The sequence below is a fragment of the Mustela erminea genome, chromosome 6 (genome assembly GCF_009829155.1).
Source record: "Mustela erminea isolate mMusErm1 chromosome 6, mMusErm1.Pri, whole genome shotgun sequence".
NCBI classification, from domain to species: domain Eukaryota; kingdom Metazoa; phylum Chordata; class Mammalia; order Carnivora; family Mustelidae; genus Mustela; species Mustela erminea.
In genome coordinates, this window is record NC_045619.1 from 9,860,727 (window position 1) to 9,878,690 (window position 17,964).

General features: G+C 49.8%; 1 protein-coding gene across 9 annotated transcripts in view; it reads left to right on the top strand.

Moving 5' to 3' along the window:
• The window catches only part of PLA2G6 (phospholipase A2 group VI), a 61,071-nt gene that overhangs the window by 12,913 nt on the left and 30,194 nt on the right, over window positions 1–17,964 (top strand). For 8 of the 9 annotated variants that reach the window (XM_032346295.1, XM_032346293.1, XM_032346300.1 and 5 more), the window contains 3 exons: window positions 13,317–13,532; window positions 14,317–14,500; window positions 16,507–16,694. In XM_032346295.1, coding sequence (XP_032202186.1) covers window positions 13,317–13,532; window positions 14,317–14,500; window positions 16,507–16,694 — 588 coding nt within the window. Of the gene's footprint in view, window positions 1–13,316; window positions 13,533–14,232; window positions 14,501–16,506; window positions 16,695–17,964 lie in introns of those variants that run through there. The other variant, XM_032346301.1, reaches the window with a different exon arrangement.

A 17,964-nucleotide genomic window follows, 5' to 3' on the forward strand; every position in this document is an offset into this window, starting at 1 on the left:
CCGTTCCAGCAAGCTCAAGCCCCCCTGTGGGCAGACTACCGTCCCAGGGGGTTAAACTCTTCGCCAGAAGTGTATTACCTGCATGTTTATTTACTGCTCTTAATTGGGGGGCACTTTATAGTACTTTCCCATATGGTGTGAGTTACAGAAATGGCAATGCCATTCTCCAATGACCCGTTGAGAGGAGCAAGGAAGGCAGTATCCCATTTTACAGATAAGAACACCGAGGCTCAGGACGATAAGTGTGAGTCATTCGGGGTTGCGTGGGAAGCAGTGAAGGAACAGAATCTGTGTCTTCCGGCTCCTAAGCCATTTCTCCTTTCTGTGCTGCTGTGTGTTTCTGTGTGTTTGGACAGAATAGGGAGCGTTGGGTGGGGTTTCAAGCCAAGCACGGGTCTCCTCTCAGAATTCCTCACGTCCCTCGCTTGGCTCTGGACTCTTTTGTCTCTTCTCCTGAACTGCTCTCGCCCAAGCATTTCTGTTTCAGCAGATGGCATCGCTGTCCCTGCATGAGGTTGTGCAGCCCAGAAGCCCAGGAGCAATCTTGATTCCTTGGGCTCCCTCCTCTACAAGATCTGGGCCATTACTGAGTTCTGTTGGGCTCCCCTGCCAAGCATATCTTGAGTCTGCTGCTGCTTCTCCATCAATTATGCTTAAGTTTGGCTCGAAGGGTAGAAAGCCCAACATGATAGTTGCCAGACAGGATGGAATTTTAGTTTTCTACTAAGGGACAACCACAGCAGAGAGTGGTCCTCGGGGACCCCCCACTCCCCAGTCCCTAAGGGCCCAGCTCTTGCTGTCTTGTTGCTCTACCACGTGTGGGCTTCATTCTCTAGGCCACCACATGGTCCCAGATGGCCATGCCGGATCCAGCCATCACAGCCACCTTCCTGGTTAGCAGAAAGGTAGACAGACAGGGTGAACAAGGGCACTCTCCTGACTAGGGGCTTCTGGGAAGTGGCACACCCCTCCACCTGAATCCCATTGGCAAAACTTAGTCACGTGGCCACAGCTAACTGCAGGGGAGGCTGGGAAGTGCAGCTCGTATCCTGGCCCCATGCCAGTCCCAAATCCATTTTGTTACCGGCTCTCTTTCAAGGCCATGGTCCTTGCACACGCAACTCCAGCCACACTCCGTCTCCCAGCCTGTTGCTCTTCCTATATTTGTTTGCCTCCCATCCACTTCCAAGCTGCTGCCAGAGAGATCTTCCCAAAGGACAAATCTGATTGCTCACTCCCCTGCTTCGTTCTTCAAGAAGTCCCTGTTTCCTTAACACATCAGCTGCTTAGCCTGTCTTGAAAGGGCCAGTGTGATCAAGCCTGGCTTCTCCCTCTGGTCTCGGCACTTGCCACCTTGTGCCCCTGGCTTTAGCCTGGACTCTAATGCCGTCGGCCGTGGACATTCTCCCCCTCTTTGCCTGCCTCCCTTCTGCTCGCCCTTCCCTGACCTTCAGGCTAGATGAGCTGCCGCTGCGCTGCGTGTCCTGTAGCACTCCATCCCCGTGCTTAGTAGACCGGCTTCCTGGGAGACCACCGATCCCACGAGGGTTGTGGCTGTGTCTGTCTTGTTCACCCCAGTGCAGCACCCAGCAAGGAGCCTGGCACACCTAGGTTTGTGTGACCCATGGGATGTACTCGCGCAGCTTCGGCAGTGTCAGTGGAGGGCCGCTGCATGCCGTGCCCTCTATTGGGACTGGGGACTGATCGCTTCAGGGCAGTTGAGGGGGTGAGCTGGGAAGCAGGAGGGGAGGTGATGAAGACTTGCAGAAATGGCAATGCCAACGCCTGGGGTGTGACCCTGGAGTGAGGGCCGGAGCCCTGGGCTTCTCTTAGGCTTCTCCTAGCTGTCGTGGGGTCTCCCTACAGCCCCTGGCATCCTGCAGTTTCTAGAAGGAAGGTACAGTTTACTAGATTTCCTCTTCAGCCTGCTTAAGATTTTATTTATTTGAGAGAGAGAGAGACTGTGAGAGGGCAAGTGAGCGAGCACAAACTGGGAGAGAGGGAGAAGGAGAAGCAGACTCCCCACTGAGCAGGGAGCCTGATGCGGGACTCGATCCCAGGACCCCAGGATCATGACCTGAGCTGAAAGCAGATACTTATCCAACTTATTCAGGTGCCCCCTACCTTTAAAAAAAAAAAAAAAGAATTATTTATTTATTAGAGAGAGCAATAGCGTGAGAGGGAGGAAGGGGCAGCGGGAGAGCAGGGCCCCGGCCTGACATACGGTCCAGAGCACTGGCTCCTCTGTATGAGCCCCAGGGTGGTCACCGGTAGCCTTGTGTGGACATTATGATAACATCCATACTTGTGTTCCTGCTACAAATTAATCATTTACTACTGACATTTGCTGGTGACATGTGATATTTGATGAAACCCGCCAGCTCTTCACTGGTATCTTAGCAGAAAACAAGACTCCTCTTTCCAGGAATCCTCGAAAGAATGAGCAGAGCAGGGGGCGCCTGGGGGGCTCAGCTGGTTCAGCATCTGCCTTTAGCTCAGGTCATGATCCCGGGGTCCGAGCCCTGCTCTGTGTCAGGCTCCCTGCTCAGCGGGGAGCCTGCTTCTCCCTCTTCCAATGCCCCTCCCCTCTGCTTGTGTTTTCTCTCTCTCTCTCTCTCTCTCTCTGTCTCAAATAAATAAATAAATAAAATCTTGCCCCCAAAATGCTCGAAGCATGTATGCCATGTGATCTTTGCTTCTCGAAAGGGGGCTGATTTTTTAAAAAATGTTTTATTTATTTATTTGACAGACAGAGATCACAAGTAGGCAGAGAGGGAGGCAGAGAGAGAGGGAGAAGCAGGCTCCCTGCCAAGCAGAGAGCCTCGATCCCAAGACCCCGAGACCATGACCCGAGTTGAAGGCAGAGGCTTGACCCACTAAGCCACTGAGGCGTGGGGGCTGATTTTTGAGGCCCTCAGAAAGGGAACTGCCGGTCAGCACCTCAGACAAGCTGAGGGGGCTACATACCCCTTCCCAATCTGTCCAGCCCGTAGCCTGTCCTCTCCCGGCAGAGGTGAATCCAGCAGCTCTGTCCTCCAGGAGCTCAGGCCATAGCCAGAAAACGTAGGTCCATACGCAGCACGCAGGGGGATAAAAGAACGTGAACAAAATAAAGCTCTTCGGCTCCCCAGACAGACCTCACCTTTTTACACTTCTCTCTCTGTCCTCGCCATACCCCGCTGCCTGCTCTGTGGGCCGGTCCTCGCCCACTCTCTTCTCTCTCAGCACGGTCCCTACTTCGGCCCCTCCTGCCCGGGATCAGCCTGTGTCTGCTTGCACTTCTGTGTCCCCGCTAGAACCCCGAGCTCCTGCGGGACGGCGTCTGGGGCTGAGTCCTTTCTGCTAATGGCCACTGTGATGCTCAGTATTTGCTGAGTGGGTGATTGAGCCCGTGGCTCCTGGAGGTAGATGTGTGTTTAATAGGAGGGGTTGGAAAAGGGGTATGGGGGGAGCTGGGTAAGATCTGGACCTACAAGAGAGGGAGGGAGGGCTCTGCAGGGAGAGGCACGAGGAGAGCAAAGGCACAAAGGGACGGGGATGGAGGAGGAGCCCTTTGGGGAACCTGTGGTAGGGGCTGGTGCTCGGCTCTGAAACTGGAGACTTAGTTATGGCTCTAGCCTAATGGTTCTTGGGGCCATTTTTTTGGCCCAGGACCCCAGGACCTCTCCATCCACCCCCTAAATGTGTAGATGCACATTTTCATGTGATTTCTTGAAGTTCACGGATCCCCTGGGGTTCATCCACAGGCCACTCCCAGCCAAAGCAAAGGCTCCCCAGAGATTATGCCAGGTGGCTTTTGTCTGGGGGCTCAGTTCTAGAAGAGAGGGAGAAGACAACCTTATGAGTCCTCCAGGTCCTCAACATTTTGTGTGAATCTTTCACCTGTGGCTCTGACCCAAACCTGGCTCTCCCCTGGGGGCCTTGAGAGAATTTTCTCCTGGTCTTTTCCCCACTGGGCCTGGAAGTGGGACTGGGTGCCCCTTTGCTCCCCAGACTATAACTTCACATCGACCTGTATAACCCGCGCTCTGTCCTGGAGTTTCCCCCACACCCTGCGGCTGGGAGCCTGTGGCCCGGAGCTCCCTCTCTCCATCACTACCCGTCCTGACTCGGTGACTGAAATTCACAGAGTGCCGCTCCACACACCCACGGCTCTTGAGGCCAGACCTCTCCCAGCCCACATGGCCATTTCCCTGGACCTTGTCATCACCAGTAACAGGGGCTCTTGAACAAATACAAATGGCAAGCACCCCACTTTCCACCCTCTACCTCCTGTCTTTCCATCTCCTCCCTTGTCCTCTGAATGCCAAGTTCCCCGCCCCCTGCAGACATGAACCCAGCCATCCTCCTGCCATGTCCTGTTCATGGACTTCACTTTTTTTTTTTTTTTAAGATTTTATTTATTTATTTGACAGAGATCACAAGTAGGCAGAGAGGCAGGCAAAGAGAGAGGAAGGGAAGCAGGTTCCCTGCTGAGCAGAGAGCCCGATGTGAGACTCGATCCCAGGACTCTGAGATCATGACCTGAGCCGAAGGCAGCGGCTTAACGCACTGAGCCACCCAGGCGCCCCTCATGGACTTCACTTCTTGCCCTGCAGAAACTCGTGGCCTGTCGTGATGAACACACCCTTGTATACTCTGTCTGCTTTCTTACATCTCTCTTTGTCATCTTGGCTTGGCAGAACGCCAACAGTAGTTAATTCCAGGTCTTCACCATGGCTGGCGGGGCTCCCCTCCATGCTGCTTGTCCCACTTCAAGTGAGCCCTGCCCTTTGGCAGCCCTTGGCTGGGGGCCAGCAGGCCGCCCTGACCATGTCCTTCCCTACCTGCCCTCCCCTCCGTGCTTACCTGCAGCTGGTGAGCGCCCCCACCCGGGGTGCCCACACCTGCACCCACATACTGGGGCTTCCCTGTTGTCACTGTACAGGCCAGTCCCCGTCAAGGTCAACGTCCCCTCATCCCCTGCAGGACATCAGTTCAGCAATTCTTTCCTCTCTTCTCTGTGACTTCTCCCTCTTGACTAGGTATTTTCCATTGCTATACAAATGTGCTGGGATTTTGGGGTTTTTTTCCCCTCTTTTTAAAAAATCTCATTCTTGACTTCACTTTCGTCCCTAGGCACTGCCTCTGTTCAGCTGTCCCCAGTTCCCTCCTCCTGTTCTCCCTCTAAACTAGTTAAAAATAGGGAAATATGCCGCACAGAGAGACGTACACACAGCTCAATGACGGATCACATACCTCTAACCAGCCCCCACGTCAAAAGGTGGAACATCGCTGCACTCTGGGAGCCCCGCCCCTTCTGCTCCCTTGCCCCCCAAAGGCAGCCATGAACCTGGCTTGTAAGGCAGTTGCTTCTGTGCCTGGCTTGTCTGCTCAGCATTCTGTCTGTGAGATTCTGTATATATTTTTGCATGAAACTGGGTCCAGCTTCTTCCACGCAGGACAATTCCACTGTGTTAACTATCCTCAGCTTCACTCATGGATGGGAATTTGGGGCTGCTTCTGGTTTTCTTGGCGCGTGTTTGTACGCTTTCCTGCCAGGCGTCTGTACCGGGGAGTGGAATGGGTGAGCTGAGACCGTACACAGCCTCAGCTTCCTCAGATAATGCCTTTCCGGTCTCCTCCTGATGGTGAAGATTTCTGTTCTCTATTCAAATACGCACCTGTTGTTGGTTACGTGTCTTGCGGCCGTATCCCCTCAGTGGCTTGCCGTTGGATTTCCGACACGATCTGTTAACAAACGAGAGTTCTTAGTCTCAAGGAAGTTAGTGTTACTCATCTTTACCATTTGCTTTCTGGTATTGTTTAACAAAGTCCTTCTCTACCAGGAGGAGTTGAGAATATTTTTCTATAGCATCTTCCAGAAGCTTTATTTTTTTTGCCTTCCATCACTGGATTGGTTATCTACCTGGAATTGACTCCTCCGTCATCATGTTTACTCTCAGGGGGATAGAAGTTCTCAAGCCTCAGCAGAAGGCCTTGGTTTACCAGGGTCCTTCCACATGGCGGGCCTTGAACTTGAATCTCTGTTTTGCGAGGACTGAAAACCGGCCACACTTTCTGCTCAGCTCTGGGTCCTCTCTGCTGCTGTTTTCCGTTTGGTTTCTTGACATCTTGCTCTGCCTAGCTTACGAGAGAAGATCCCGTGTAGAACTTTGGGCTTGCTTCCCTGTAATTTCCCTCAAGTTCTAGTCTTCTGTGAAACTCTGGATGCCGGCTTCTGTCCGCGCAGCCTGGAGGGGGATGCCAGCAGCATCTGGTTGCCTCCCAGCCTTTCTGACCTTCATATCCTGCGTCACAGATCCCAGAATGCCCGGAGTGAAGATGCGGGGCCTCCCTCTTCTCTACAGTCTTGGCCCTGTATCCTTGCCTGCCTCAGTTTCCCTCCAGCGCTTCCAGCTCCTCATCTGCATTCGATCCTTACTTTCTGTTCATTTTCAGCAGGTAGGCTAGTTTGATATAAGCTCCTTTGTCCTATCCAGAGGTGGTGGTCCCCCCCCCCCCCCCGCAAGACTGATAACGGAATATTTACATTACCACTGAGTCAGGACATTTCCCGAGTTTCTCCATGACCTCTTCCTTGAACCATTGCTAGTTTGTATGTATCTTGCTTAATTTTCAAATATATGGAAAACTTTTCATTCTCTTTTTGTTATTGATCTCTTGCTTAGTTTCATCATGGTCAGAGAACATAGTCTCAGTATTTTCAGGTCTTTGAAATTTGTTCAGATTTACTTTACAGCCCAGTTTATGTCCAATATTTCTAACTTTGGTTTGTGTGGCTCGAAAAAACATGTATTCTGTAGCTGGTGGGAATAGTGTTTCATATATGTCTGCCAGGTCAGGTGGGATTTTTTTTTTGTTTCATTGTTTATATTTAGTAAACGTTATTAAAATATTCCAGTGTGATGGCAGATTTGTTTAGTTGGTTTTTTTTTTTTTTTTGCTGGAATTATGGATAATTTAATTGCTTTAAAATGTTTTTAAAAATTGCTTAAAAAATTTAATTGCTTTAAAAAAACATTTTTTTTTTGGATCCTGAGATTCTAAGCTACCTAAAGGTTAGGTAGCTTTACTGAGTTGCAACTTACAAAAAAATGAAATATACCAGTTTGACATGTAGCACTTGATGAGTTTCAGGAAAGATGCCTGCCCCGTGCCATCACCGCAGTCAAGATGCAGAACATTTCTGTAGTCTCCAAAATTCACTCCCTGTTCCTTTGCAGTAAGTCCCTTGCACCCACCACAGCCCCCAGCAAACAGGGATCTGCTTTCTATCACTATGGTTTTGCCTTCCAATCATACAGCGTGTCATCGTATGACTTTTTTTTTTTTTCACTTAGCGTAATGGTTTTGTAATTCATGCTCGAATGTTCTCTTATTATGCCTTGGGTCCCCTCTCTGTCAGATTGGAAGTTATGCATTCTGTCATTCTCTTTTAGTGATAGCTATTGGGGGACAGTTCTCCACAGGTTTCTCATGGGTCCCCAAGTCTTACAAGCAGAGACACGGACTTCCTTTGTTCCAGGCCGTCTTTACAAGGATTTTATATAGCAAGCAGTCTTAGAAGATAGAGATCGGGTCCCCTAGAGCAGAGGGGAGGTTTGCTTACTCTCTTATATAATAAGGATCACATCATTTTCCAAAGCAAAGTTTTGGCAGATTTGCTTGTTGACGGTGGTAGAAGATTCGAGTTCCCGACACACTAGGCGTCTCTCTCTCCTAGTGCGATGGGAGCAGGTGTCACCTGGCCCTCTTCATGTCACCCTCTGGGAACTGGATCCTAGGGAACTGGCATTGCTGTGAGCAGTACATTGCCCTTTGTCTTTGATCCGGGAATCTTGTTTCTTCTGCCAGTGTCTATGCAACTGTGTCAGGCTAACTTGTTAGTTTGCAAGTAGGGCAAAATCTGAAACCCTTCCCAGTTCTTGAGAGAACCCAAGAGATTGTAACACAACATCCTCGGCCTTATTGAAGAATAATTGGCACTTTAGTGTCTTCCAGAACAATAAATGGGTCTTAGAACTTTTAAACCCCATTTATTCCCGGGCTTCTATGCCACATATAGACACATACATATATATATATATAGTCTGTCTTTATTTTAAACCCAGCAGGATATTTTGCCACCAATCCTTATTTAGATTCACATACCTATTTGCCATTTTCCACAATATTTTTTTTTTCCTGTATCTTAGACCATCCCTATGGGATCAGTTCCTTCTACCCAAAGAAAATCCTTTCATATTTTCCATTGTGTAGATCTACTAATGACAAAGCCTTTCTCTCTTTCTCTTTGTGTGTCTAGTGAAAAAAGTCTTTAAAAATTTTACTTATTTAAGTAATCTCTACACCCAGCATGGGGCTCAAACTCCTGACTCCTAGATCAAGAATTGCTGACTCTCCCAACTGAGCCAGCCAGGCACCCCTGATTAGTGAAATGTTTTACTTTCAATTCCATACTTAAAGGGAAGCGTGCGGCGTACAGAATTCCCACTGGCATTTATTTTCTTTTAGCTCTTTAAGTAAGAATGTCATTCCATTATCTCTGGTTTCCACTGCTGGGTAGATGGCTGTCAACCTTTGAAGATCACTTTCTCGAAACTCTGCTGTTTTTTTAGTGTATTTCTTCGTATTTTGTTTATAGCCTTTGTAATATGGTACATGTGTCCATTATAGTTGTATTTCAGTATGTTCACATATGTTCATGTATGTTTCATATGTGTCATCCTCAGTTTCCGCTGCTTAAGAAAAGACCCCAAAGCTCTGCAGCTTAAAACGACGATCAGTTACTTAGCCCGAAAATCTGCAATTTGAGCAGAACTCAACACACTTCTAAGATGACTCACTTGCAACTGGCAAGTTGCTGCCGGCTGTTGGCTGGGAGTTCGTCCGGCTGAGGGTCCACGACCAGGAGACCTCCCTGTGGGTTGTGTTAGTTTCCCTAGGGGGTGACACTTGGGTCCCAAGAGAAAATTTGAGGTAGAAAATTCTGGTCTCTTAAGACCTTGGTCCAGAAACTAGGGCAGCATCACCTCTGCCCTATTCTTTTGGTCAAGCAGTTGCAGAGCCAGACGAAAGGGTTGAGAGACATCATGGGATAATGATAAGAAACATGTGTCAATGAAGCAGTGTCAAAGAATTTGGGGGCCATGTTTTAAAACCTACAGAGTCCCTAAGTGTGGATTTCTATTTGTGTGTGTGTGTAGGAGGGCTCAGAGATATTTTCAATCACTATGACATTTTTTTTCCATCAATTTTGAAGAGTTCGTAGACATGAACTCTTCAAATATGGCTTTTCTTTAGTTCTTTTTCTGTTCTGCTTTTTTGGCTCTACTTAAATGTATGGTAGATCTTTTCGTTATATATCCTATGTCTTTTTTCTGCTTTCCTGCAATTTCCATCCTTTGGTTCCCCACGTTCTGTTCTGTTTCCTCTTTTCTGGCCTATCTTCCCATTTACTAGTTTTCTCTTCAACATTGTCCCATCTGCTTTTATACCTGGCCACGTTCTCACTTCAGCACTTGTTTTTTAATGCTAAAAAAAACTTCCATTTTTTAAAATAGATTCAAGTTCTTTGCCCCAATTCTAAATCTTCTGTTTTATCCTCTTGAATATGATCACAGTTATCTATTCATTTATTTTTATTTTTTTAAAGATTTTTATTTGTTTATTTGACAGACAGAGATCACAAGTAGGCAGAGAGTCAGGCAGAGAGAGAGGAGGAAGCAGGCTCCCTGCGGAGCAGAGAGCCTGATGTGAGGCTCCATCCCAGGACCCTGGCATCACAACCTGACCTGAAGGCAGAGGCTTTAACCCAGGGAGCCACCCAGGCGCCCCATCACAGTTATTTAATTTATTTTTTTTAAGTAAGCTCTATGCCCAGTGTGGGACTTGAACTCATGACCCTGAGAGCAAGTGTTGCATGCTCTACCAACTGAGCCAGCCAGGTGCCTCTTATCACTGTTATTTTATTTGTTTATTTATTTAAATATTTTATTTATGTATTTGAGAGAGGGGAGAGAGCATGAATGGAGGGAGAGGGGGAGTCCAAAGTAGGGCTCGATCCCTGGATCCTTGGGATCATGACCTGAGCCAAAGGCAGATGCTTAACCGACTGAGCCACCCAGATGCACCATCACAGTCATTTTAAAGTCTGTATCAGATGATGTCAGTATTTGCAGCCCCCTACTTACAGATCTGTTCCCCTCATGCATTATTTCCGTTGATTTTCTTTCGTCTCATGTAGTGTCTCCTCCTGTGCTTGGTGAGTTTTGATGATGTCCTGGACTTCGGATTTGCAACGACACTTGTAGAAATGATTAAGCCTGGCTTAATGTTTCTTTTATATTGGCTTCTCCCAGGTATCTGGGAACATTACCAGTGAGGGTAATTTCAATCCATTTTCTGGAATGGAAATTATCTGGAGCTGAGCCGCAGTCTCTGGAAGGGTCTGTCTCCTTGTGGCTCATCTTATGCCTTAGTCCTTGAGGGCCCCCGCCCACAGTAAGAGGGTTCATCAGGGCCCTCCCATCCCTGTCCCCGGAGCCCGCGAGGTTGCTGATGCTGTGGTGTATCCCTCCAGCTGCTCAAGCGACAGCAGCCCTAAACACCAGGCTCACTTCCTGGGTTTCCATAACCCCCACCAGCCTGATACTTCATCCCTGTCTGCTTCAATGTCCAGCATCTTAAGCAGATGCCTTTCACATTTTGTCATCCCTAGGACAGCAGTCTGGTTCCCAGTACCTGGTCTGTCGTTGTGGAGGTGGGAGTCTTCAGACAGATCCCATTTTTTTTGGGGGGTTAGTCTCACCAGCATTCAGATGCCTGATTCCACTTTCCCCATTAGCTACCTCTGTTTGCTCCCCTCTGCAGCGAAACCCTTGACAAACGCGGTCTGTGCTTGCCTCTCCGGTTTCGTACATCCCAGTCCTCCTCTGCCCCTCTCCGGTCGGGCTCCGGTTCCCGTCATTCCACCAGAAGTACTTTGTCAAGGTCATTGATGTTTTATTGATGCTAAATCCAGTGATCAGTTTTTAGTGTCCTTTTTAGTGTCATTTGGTGTCACAATTTCGTTGTCATTTACTGTCATTGTGACTGACATAGCAACAACGTTTAACACGGAGCGCTCCGACGTGAGGAGGTGGGCGAGATGAAGCAAAACCAGGCGAGGAGAATGAGGAAGAGCTTCCTTCCATCTCCTCCTTTCTTTCTTTCTTTCTTTGTTCCTTAGCACTTATTACCAGCTGGTTTGTTTATTATACTCTCCTATTTTGATTTGTCGCTTACGCATTGTGTAGGTCTCTCCCCTAAGAACACAGGCTCCAGGAAGGCGGGGCGTGTCATCTGTTCTGTTCATTAATTTACTCCTTCCATCTAGAACAATGGCAGGTGCAGAACATGCACTCAGTAGGTATTTGCTAAACAGTCGCACTCTTTCTCGAAAAGAGCAGGTGAGCCTTGCTGAGCCCACACTCCTTGGGCACCACCTCTTATAGACCTTTTCTAGCCATGGGTCTTACATGTTGAGAGCCCTGTCAACACTTCAAGTATCTTCAGTGTCAACCGTCATTATGTTTATTCATTTTTAAAGTGCCATTACTTGGCTGGCCCATCTGACCCTCATAGTACCTCTGTGAGGTAGATGGGACAGGTACAGGTAGTCTCATGTTTCATATGGGGCTCAGAGAGGGAAGGAATTTTTCAAGGGTCACACAGCAGCTTATTAGCAAATCTTGGACTTAAACACAACTTTTTGAAAATGAGCAAAGCTTCTAATGATTGTTCTCTTCCTTTGGGGGGAGTTAGGGAGAAGGGGCACCATCTGAGTGGTTAAAAAAAAATTTTCTTTTCTGATTATAAAAATTATAGGGGCACCTGGGTGGCTCAGTCAGTTGAGCATCTAACTCTTGATCTCAGCTCAGGTCTTGTTCTCGGGGTCATGAGTTCAAGCCCCACACTGAGAGTGGAGCCTACTTAAAAAAACATAAAATAGGGACACCTGAGTGGCTCAGTCTGTTTTCAGGGGTGCCTGGGTGGCTCAGTCGGTTAAGCTGCTGCCTTCAGCTCAGGTCATGATCCCAGAGTCCTGGGATTGAGTCCCGCATTGGGCTTGTTGCTCAGCAGGGAGCCTGCTTCTCTCTCTGCCTCTGCCTGTTGCTCTGCCTGCTTGTGTGTGCGCATGCTCTCTCTCTCTCTCTCTGACAAATAAATAAATAAAATCATAAAAAAAAATAACAATTATATAAACTCACAAGTAGAAAATTTAGAAGCTTCAGAAATGGTTAAAGAACATTTCAATTACTATCCTACTAGATATATTTTGACATTTTTTAAAAAGATTTTTATTTGAGAGAGAGAGAAAGAAAGAATGAGCAGTGGGGAGGGGTGTCAGAGAGAGGGGGACAGAGAGAGAGAGAGAGAGAGAGAGAAGCAGACACCCTGCTGAGCAGGGAGCCTGATGCAGGGCTCGATCCCAGGACCCCAAGACCAGGACCTGAGCCAAAGACAGACGCCTAACCGACTAAGCCACCTGGGCGCCCCCATTTGAAATATATTTTTTTTAAAGATTTTATTTATTTATTTGACAGAGAGAGAGAGAGATCACAAGTAGGCAGAGAGTCAGGCAGAGAGAGAAGGGGAAGCAGGCTCCCTGCTGAGCAGAGAGCCCGATGCGGGGCTTGATCCCAGGACACTGAGATCATGACCTGAGCCGAAGGCATCGGCTTAATCCACTGAGCCACCCAGGCACCCCTGAAATATTTTTAAAATACAATTTAGATTACATTGTATCACTTAAAATTTGTATCTTGCTTTTTTACTGGACATTATAAAAATCACATTTTGCTGTTCTTTCAAAATCACGTCTTAATGGTTGTATAATAATCCATCACTTAGCTGGGCCACCATTTATATCCTATTCTACTGCTGGACATTTAAGTTATTTACCTCCTACGGTGTGCGATGGCCAGGGACTTGAGGTCAGGGCTCTCAGATATCAGCGTCCAAATAATAGAAAGTGGATACAAGGATTTGTTAGAAAAAAAATTTTTTTAAAGCACCATAACATGATATCAAACAAACTGGAAACGAAAATCTTTTTAAATAAAAATAAAATCCTGACTCCATTTGGAGGTGGGTATGTGAGCGCGTGCGTGCAGTGGGAAGTGGAGTCTGGCTGGAGTGGGTCCCTGTGTGGCCAGAGGCAGGCAGCGACTCATGTAGGGGGCAGGGGACCCAAGGCATCTGCCTTCAACAAGGGTGTGGGCAGAAGCTGGCTCATTTCTGTGTCGTCCTCCTGTGTCCTGGCCCCACAGACTCTTCCAACTGGAGACGGAGGCAGACGCCCTTGTGAACTTCCAGCACTACTCTTTGCAGCTGCCGCCCTTCTACGAGAGCTCCGGCCACGTCCTTCACGTGGAGGTCCTGCAGCAGCTGACCGACCTCATCCGCAACCACCCCAGCTGGTCGGTGGCCCACTTGGCGGTGGAGTTGGGGATCCGGGAGTGTTTCCACCACAGCCGCATCATCAGGTGGGCCAGGAGGGACGGTGCAAGTGCATGTGTGTGGGGGTGGATGGGCGGGACCCAGGGTGGTCGCTCCTTCCTGCTTCAGTTTCCTTTTGTAAAGCCAAAAGTTACCTGGCTCCTTGGATGTGGTCCGTGCTAGGTTGCTTCGCTGGAGAGAGCAAAAGAGGCCTGAGCTCCTCGTGTCTCCTTCCAAAGACCAGGTGTCCTCTCTCCTGTGGCCCTTTACCCAATACTTCCGTCAATAAATGTGCCCCCTAGAGGGGACCGTGTGGGCCCTGCCTCAGGACTCCAGCTCCTCTGCTTGCCCTGAGGTGGCCGCAGCTTGTGTCAGCCCCCAGTGCCCCAGGCTCAGAATTCCTTACTGCCCTTGATAGCTTCCAGGCCTGTTCTTGGATATCGTGAGGATTAACCTCCCCATGGCCCTGTCCCTTTCCTAGGGTGGGCATTATTATTATTATTTTTTTTGTAGATAAGGATATTAAAACCCAGAAAGGTTACATGAACTGCCCGGGGTTAATGAGTTTTCTGCCTTTCGATCTGGTCTTTGCCACCCTACCACCCACCTCCAGCTGGCGGGGGCCTAGAACCCGTCCCTTGTACGGGCGTGCAAGTAAACAACTGATAAAATCACATCAGTACCAAGCAAACTGTGAGCCAGCCCTCTGTTGGAACCAGCCAGCCCGAGCATGGCAGGAAGGCTCTTGAGCCGCTAGCCTGCTTCCCTCCACTGCCCCTGAGTTTCTCAGCACCCCTCCCTCCGTGTACCCCCCTACCCCCACCCCCGCAGCTGTGCCAATAACAGGGAGAATGAGGAGGGCTGCACCCCCCTGCACCTGGCCTGCCGCAAGGGTGACGGGGAGATCCTGGTGGAGCTGGTGCAGTACTGCCACGCCCAGATGGACGTCACGGACAACAACGGGGAGACGGCCTTTCATTACGCCGTCCAGGGTGACAATGCCCAGGTGCTGCAGGTGAGCAGGGGGAGGGGCGGCGGGGTGACGGGAACTGTCAACACCTTGTTGTCCCCACTTATCCCGAGCTCCTTCCCGGACACCGTCCCCTCCTCTCCCTCCTCGTGCCTGTCAGGAAGACACACCCTCAGCCACCAGGTTCCGACAACCCTAGGGAGGTTCCCCCAACTCTGTGAACTAAACTGGAGGCCCAGCCCAGCCAGGCACTCTGGTTTGGCTTGTCCCAAGCACTTACTGAGCCCAACCCTGGGCTGGGTTCATTTCAGCCCTGCCTGGAGGGGCCGACCGTCCAGCGGGACCTGAGCTTAGCTTTTTCCAGGAACTGCAAACTCCTTCTGGCTCCTGTAGACGTTTGCACCAGACATACCCCTCCTGTTAAATGTTTGATTATCGGGCTGAGAAATGAAAATAAAAATCGTAGACCGGTAGATGGAATGATGTTCCTAAAAGCCACTTCCTGTTTTAGATGGAAGCGTTAGAATACCAGACAGGATTTCATTGCCCCGAGTTAGAAGATTTTCTTTTTATTTATTTATTTATTTATTTGAAGACTTCCTTTTATTTTTTTAAAGATTTCATTTATTTATTTGACACAGAGAGAGGGATTACAAGTAGGCAGAGAGGCAGGCAGAGAGAGAGGGGGAAGCAGGCTACCTGCGAGCAGAGAGGCCGAGACGGGCCTCGATCCCAGGACCCTGAGATCATGACCTGAGCTGAAGGCAGAGGCTTAACCCACTGAGCCACCCAGGCACCCCTGAAGACTTTCTTTTAAAGGTGATGTCCTTCTCCACCCTGGCATCAGAAAGGAACGACACCGTTCCAGAAAATATGCGTTCATGTCGTATGGTTGGTGCACTGGGAAGGGACTTCCATGTGCCCTGGTGAACTCCATCCTTCCTGAGAGCCGGCTCCGCGCCCGGCTCCACGGCTCACAGGGGCTGCCTCTGTGCAGACGGCAGACACACACTCAGCTGTCCTTTGTCGTGGGCTGCTCTCGTGTCTGGCCCTGTGCTGAGTGCTGTGTGTTCCAGTTAATTCTCCAAATAGTCTCTTGGGTGTGGGGGGAGGTCAGGATCCTCCTCTCATTGCCAAAGAAACTGAGGTTCCATGAAGTTAAAGAAATGTGCCCGGGGTGGGGCAGAGCTGTGAGCCGTGGGGCTGGCCCTCGATTGGGACTCTTTGCTGTGTTCTCAGCCTGTCGACAGGCCCAGCAAGGTCCCCTGGGGGACACAGGACTTGTAGCTAACCTATAGAGATGGCACGTGACCACAAGTGAGGAAGTGAAACCTCTTGGCTTTCTTTGTAAAACTGGCTTGTCTGTCTGTCTGAGTGCAAAAAGGTGTTTTTATTTTTTAAAACATTTATTTATTTATTTGACAGAGACAATGACTGAGAGGGAGCACAAGCAGGGAGAGTGGGAGAGGGAGAAACAGGCTTCTCGCCGAGCAGGGAGCCCGACGCAGGGCTCGATCCCAGGACCCTGGGATCATGACCTGAGCTGAAGGCAGATGCTTAACAACTGAGCCACCCAGGCGCCCCAAAGGTGTTTTTATTAAAGCATAGGACAGGACCTATGGGCAGAAAGAGCTGCCTAGTTTGTTTTTTTTCAATTGAAAAATTTTTATGCGAACCTAGCAAAAAGAAATTCAAGCCAGAGAGATGAAAGTAGGATGAGAGTATACAATGAAAAGCGGGAATTTCTCCCCTCCAGACCCCCAGGGCCCATCCACGCGAACAGCCTCTGTTCAGGTTTCCTGGTTGAGAAGTTTTTCCCACGAGCCCCGGCCATGCTGGACCAGCTCCCCGCCAAGCCCGTCACAGCCGGTGTCCTGTCTTCCTGCAGACCCCGTCTCTGTGCTTCCCTTAATGTCCCTCCCATGTTCTCACAGAGTCCGACTTCTCTTGCCCTCACGTGGGCGCAGGAGACGGGCACGGAGGGTGTCGTGGAGGGTCGTGGAGGGCTTGTATTCATGGGGCCCCAGCCCACCCCGGTGTCCCGCTGTCAGCTCCTAGGGAAGAATGCGTCGGCTGGCCTGAACCGGGTGAACAACCAGGGACAGACCCCGCTGCACCTGGCCTGCCAGATGGGGAAGCAGGAGATGGTCCGCGTGCTGCTGCTTTGCAATGCTCGGTGCAATGTCATGGGCTCCACTGGCTACCCCATCCACACGGCCATGAAGTTCTCCCATAAGGGGTAAGTCCTCATTCCCCTGCCCCACTGGTGGGGCCTGCGGCTCGCGCAGCACTTCTTCTGGAGCACAGGTGAGCCCTGGCCTCTGTGGGCTCATTCCATGCATTTCCCACATTTGGGCCAGAGGCCAGCTTGGCCCAAACAAGGTACTTGAACCTGTAGTGGATGTGAGCCTCAGTCCAGAAAGTCAGCTGTGCAAAGAGTAGAATTTTGTTTTTTTTTTTTTTTTTTTTTTAAAGATTTTATTTATTTATTTGACAGAGAGAGATCACAGGTAGGAAGAGAGGCAGGCAGAGAGAGAGAGGAGGAAGCAGGCTCCCTGCTGAGCAGAGAGCCCGATGCGGGACTCGATCCCAGGACCCTGAGATCATGACCTGAGCCGAAGGCAGCGGCTTAACCCACTGAGCCACCCAGGCGCCCCCAAAGAGTAGAATTTTGAAATGTTTTCTGTAATACGCCTTCATTTCTGGCCACGAACCTCCCTTTACCGATGAGAGAAGAACCATCCAGATCTTCCCCGGAGTCCTTCTTTTCCACCTCCTCCAGGTGGTCTGCCGGCATGTGACTCCTTGTCAGAGTTACGTGCCACCTTGAGAGGGCTGGGTCCTAGAGATGGGTCCTCTTCTGTCTAAGCCCACCAGCCCGATCTGAACACCTTTGTGGCTATAGTGCTACCCTGTGGCTTCTGCAGATTCTTGGCTGGAAGCCCAGGATCGCTTGGTGGCGTGGCCCGGAGCCCCTTCTGCCTCGATGTGTCCATGGTTCCTGGCTAGTGGTGCTGCTGGGACGAAGGCTCCAGGCCCAGGCCTTGGGGAGCTCTGGACCACTCTCGCATTTCTTCCCTCCCTTCAGACCTGCGAAACCCTGGTCTCAGGAAAACTCTCCATATGAAGTGTGTTTGTGTGGCGGAGTGGGGATAAAAGATGAGGGGGGCGCCTGGGTGGTGCAGTCGATTGGGTATTTGACACTTGGTGTCAGCTGGGGTCATGATCTCGGGGTGGTGAGAGCCCTGAGCCCACCTGAGATTCTGTCTCTCTCCTTTTCCCTGCCCCTCCTGCTTATGTTCTTTCTCTCTCTCTCTCAAATAAATAAACCTTTTTTTAAAAAGATGAATATCTCAAAACAGTGCCCAGTGGGAACAGTGTCTAGGATGACTGACTGACAGAATGAACGGGTCAGTTGGTGCCTCCATCTGGGCGCTGTGCTAAGCACTGGCCTTAAAGAGACAGAAAAGAGAGTAGCTCCAGGACGGGTGACACGGAAGTCACCGGGT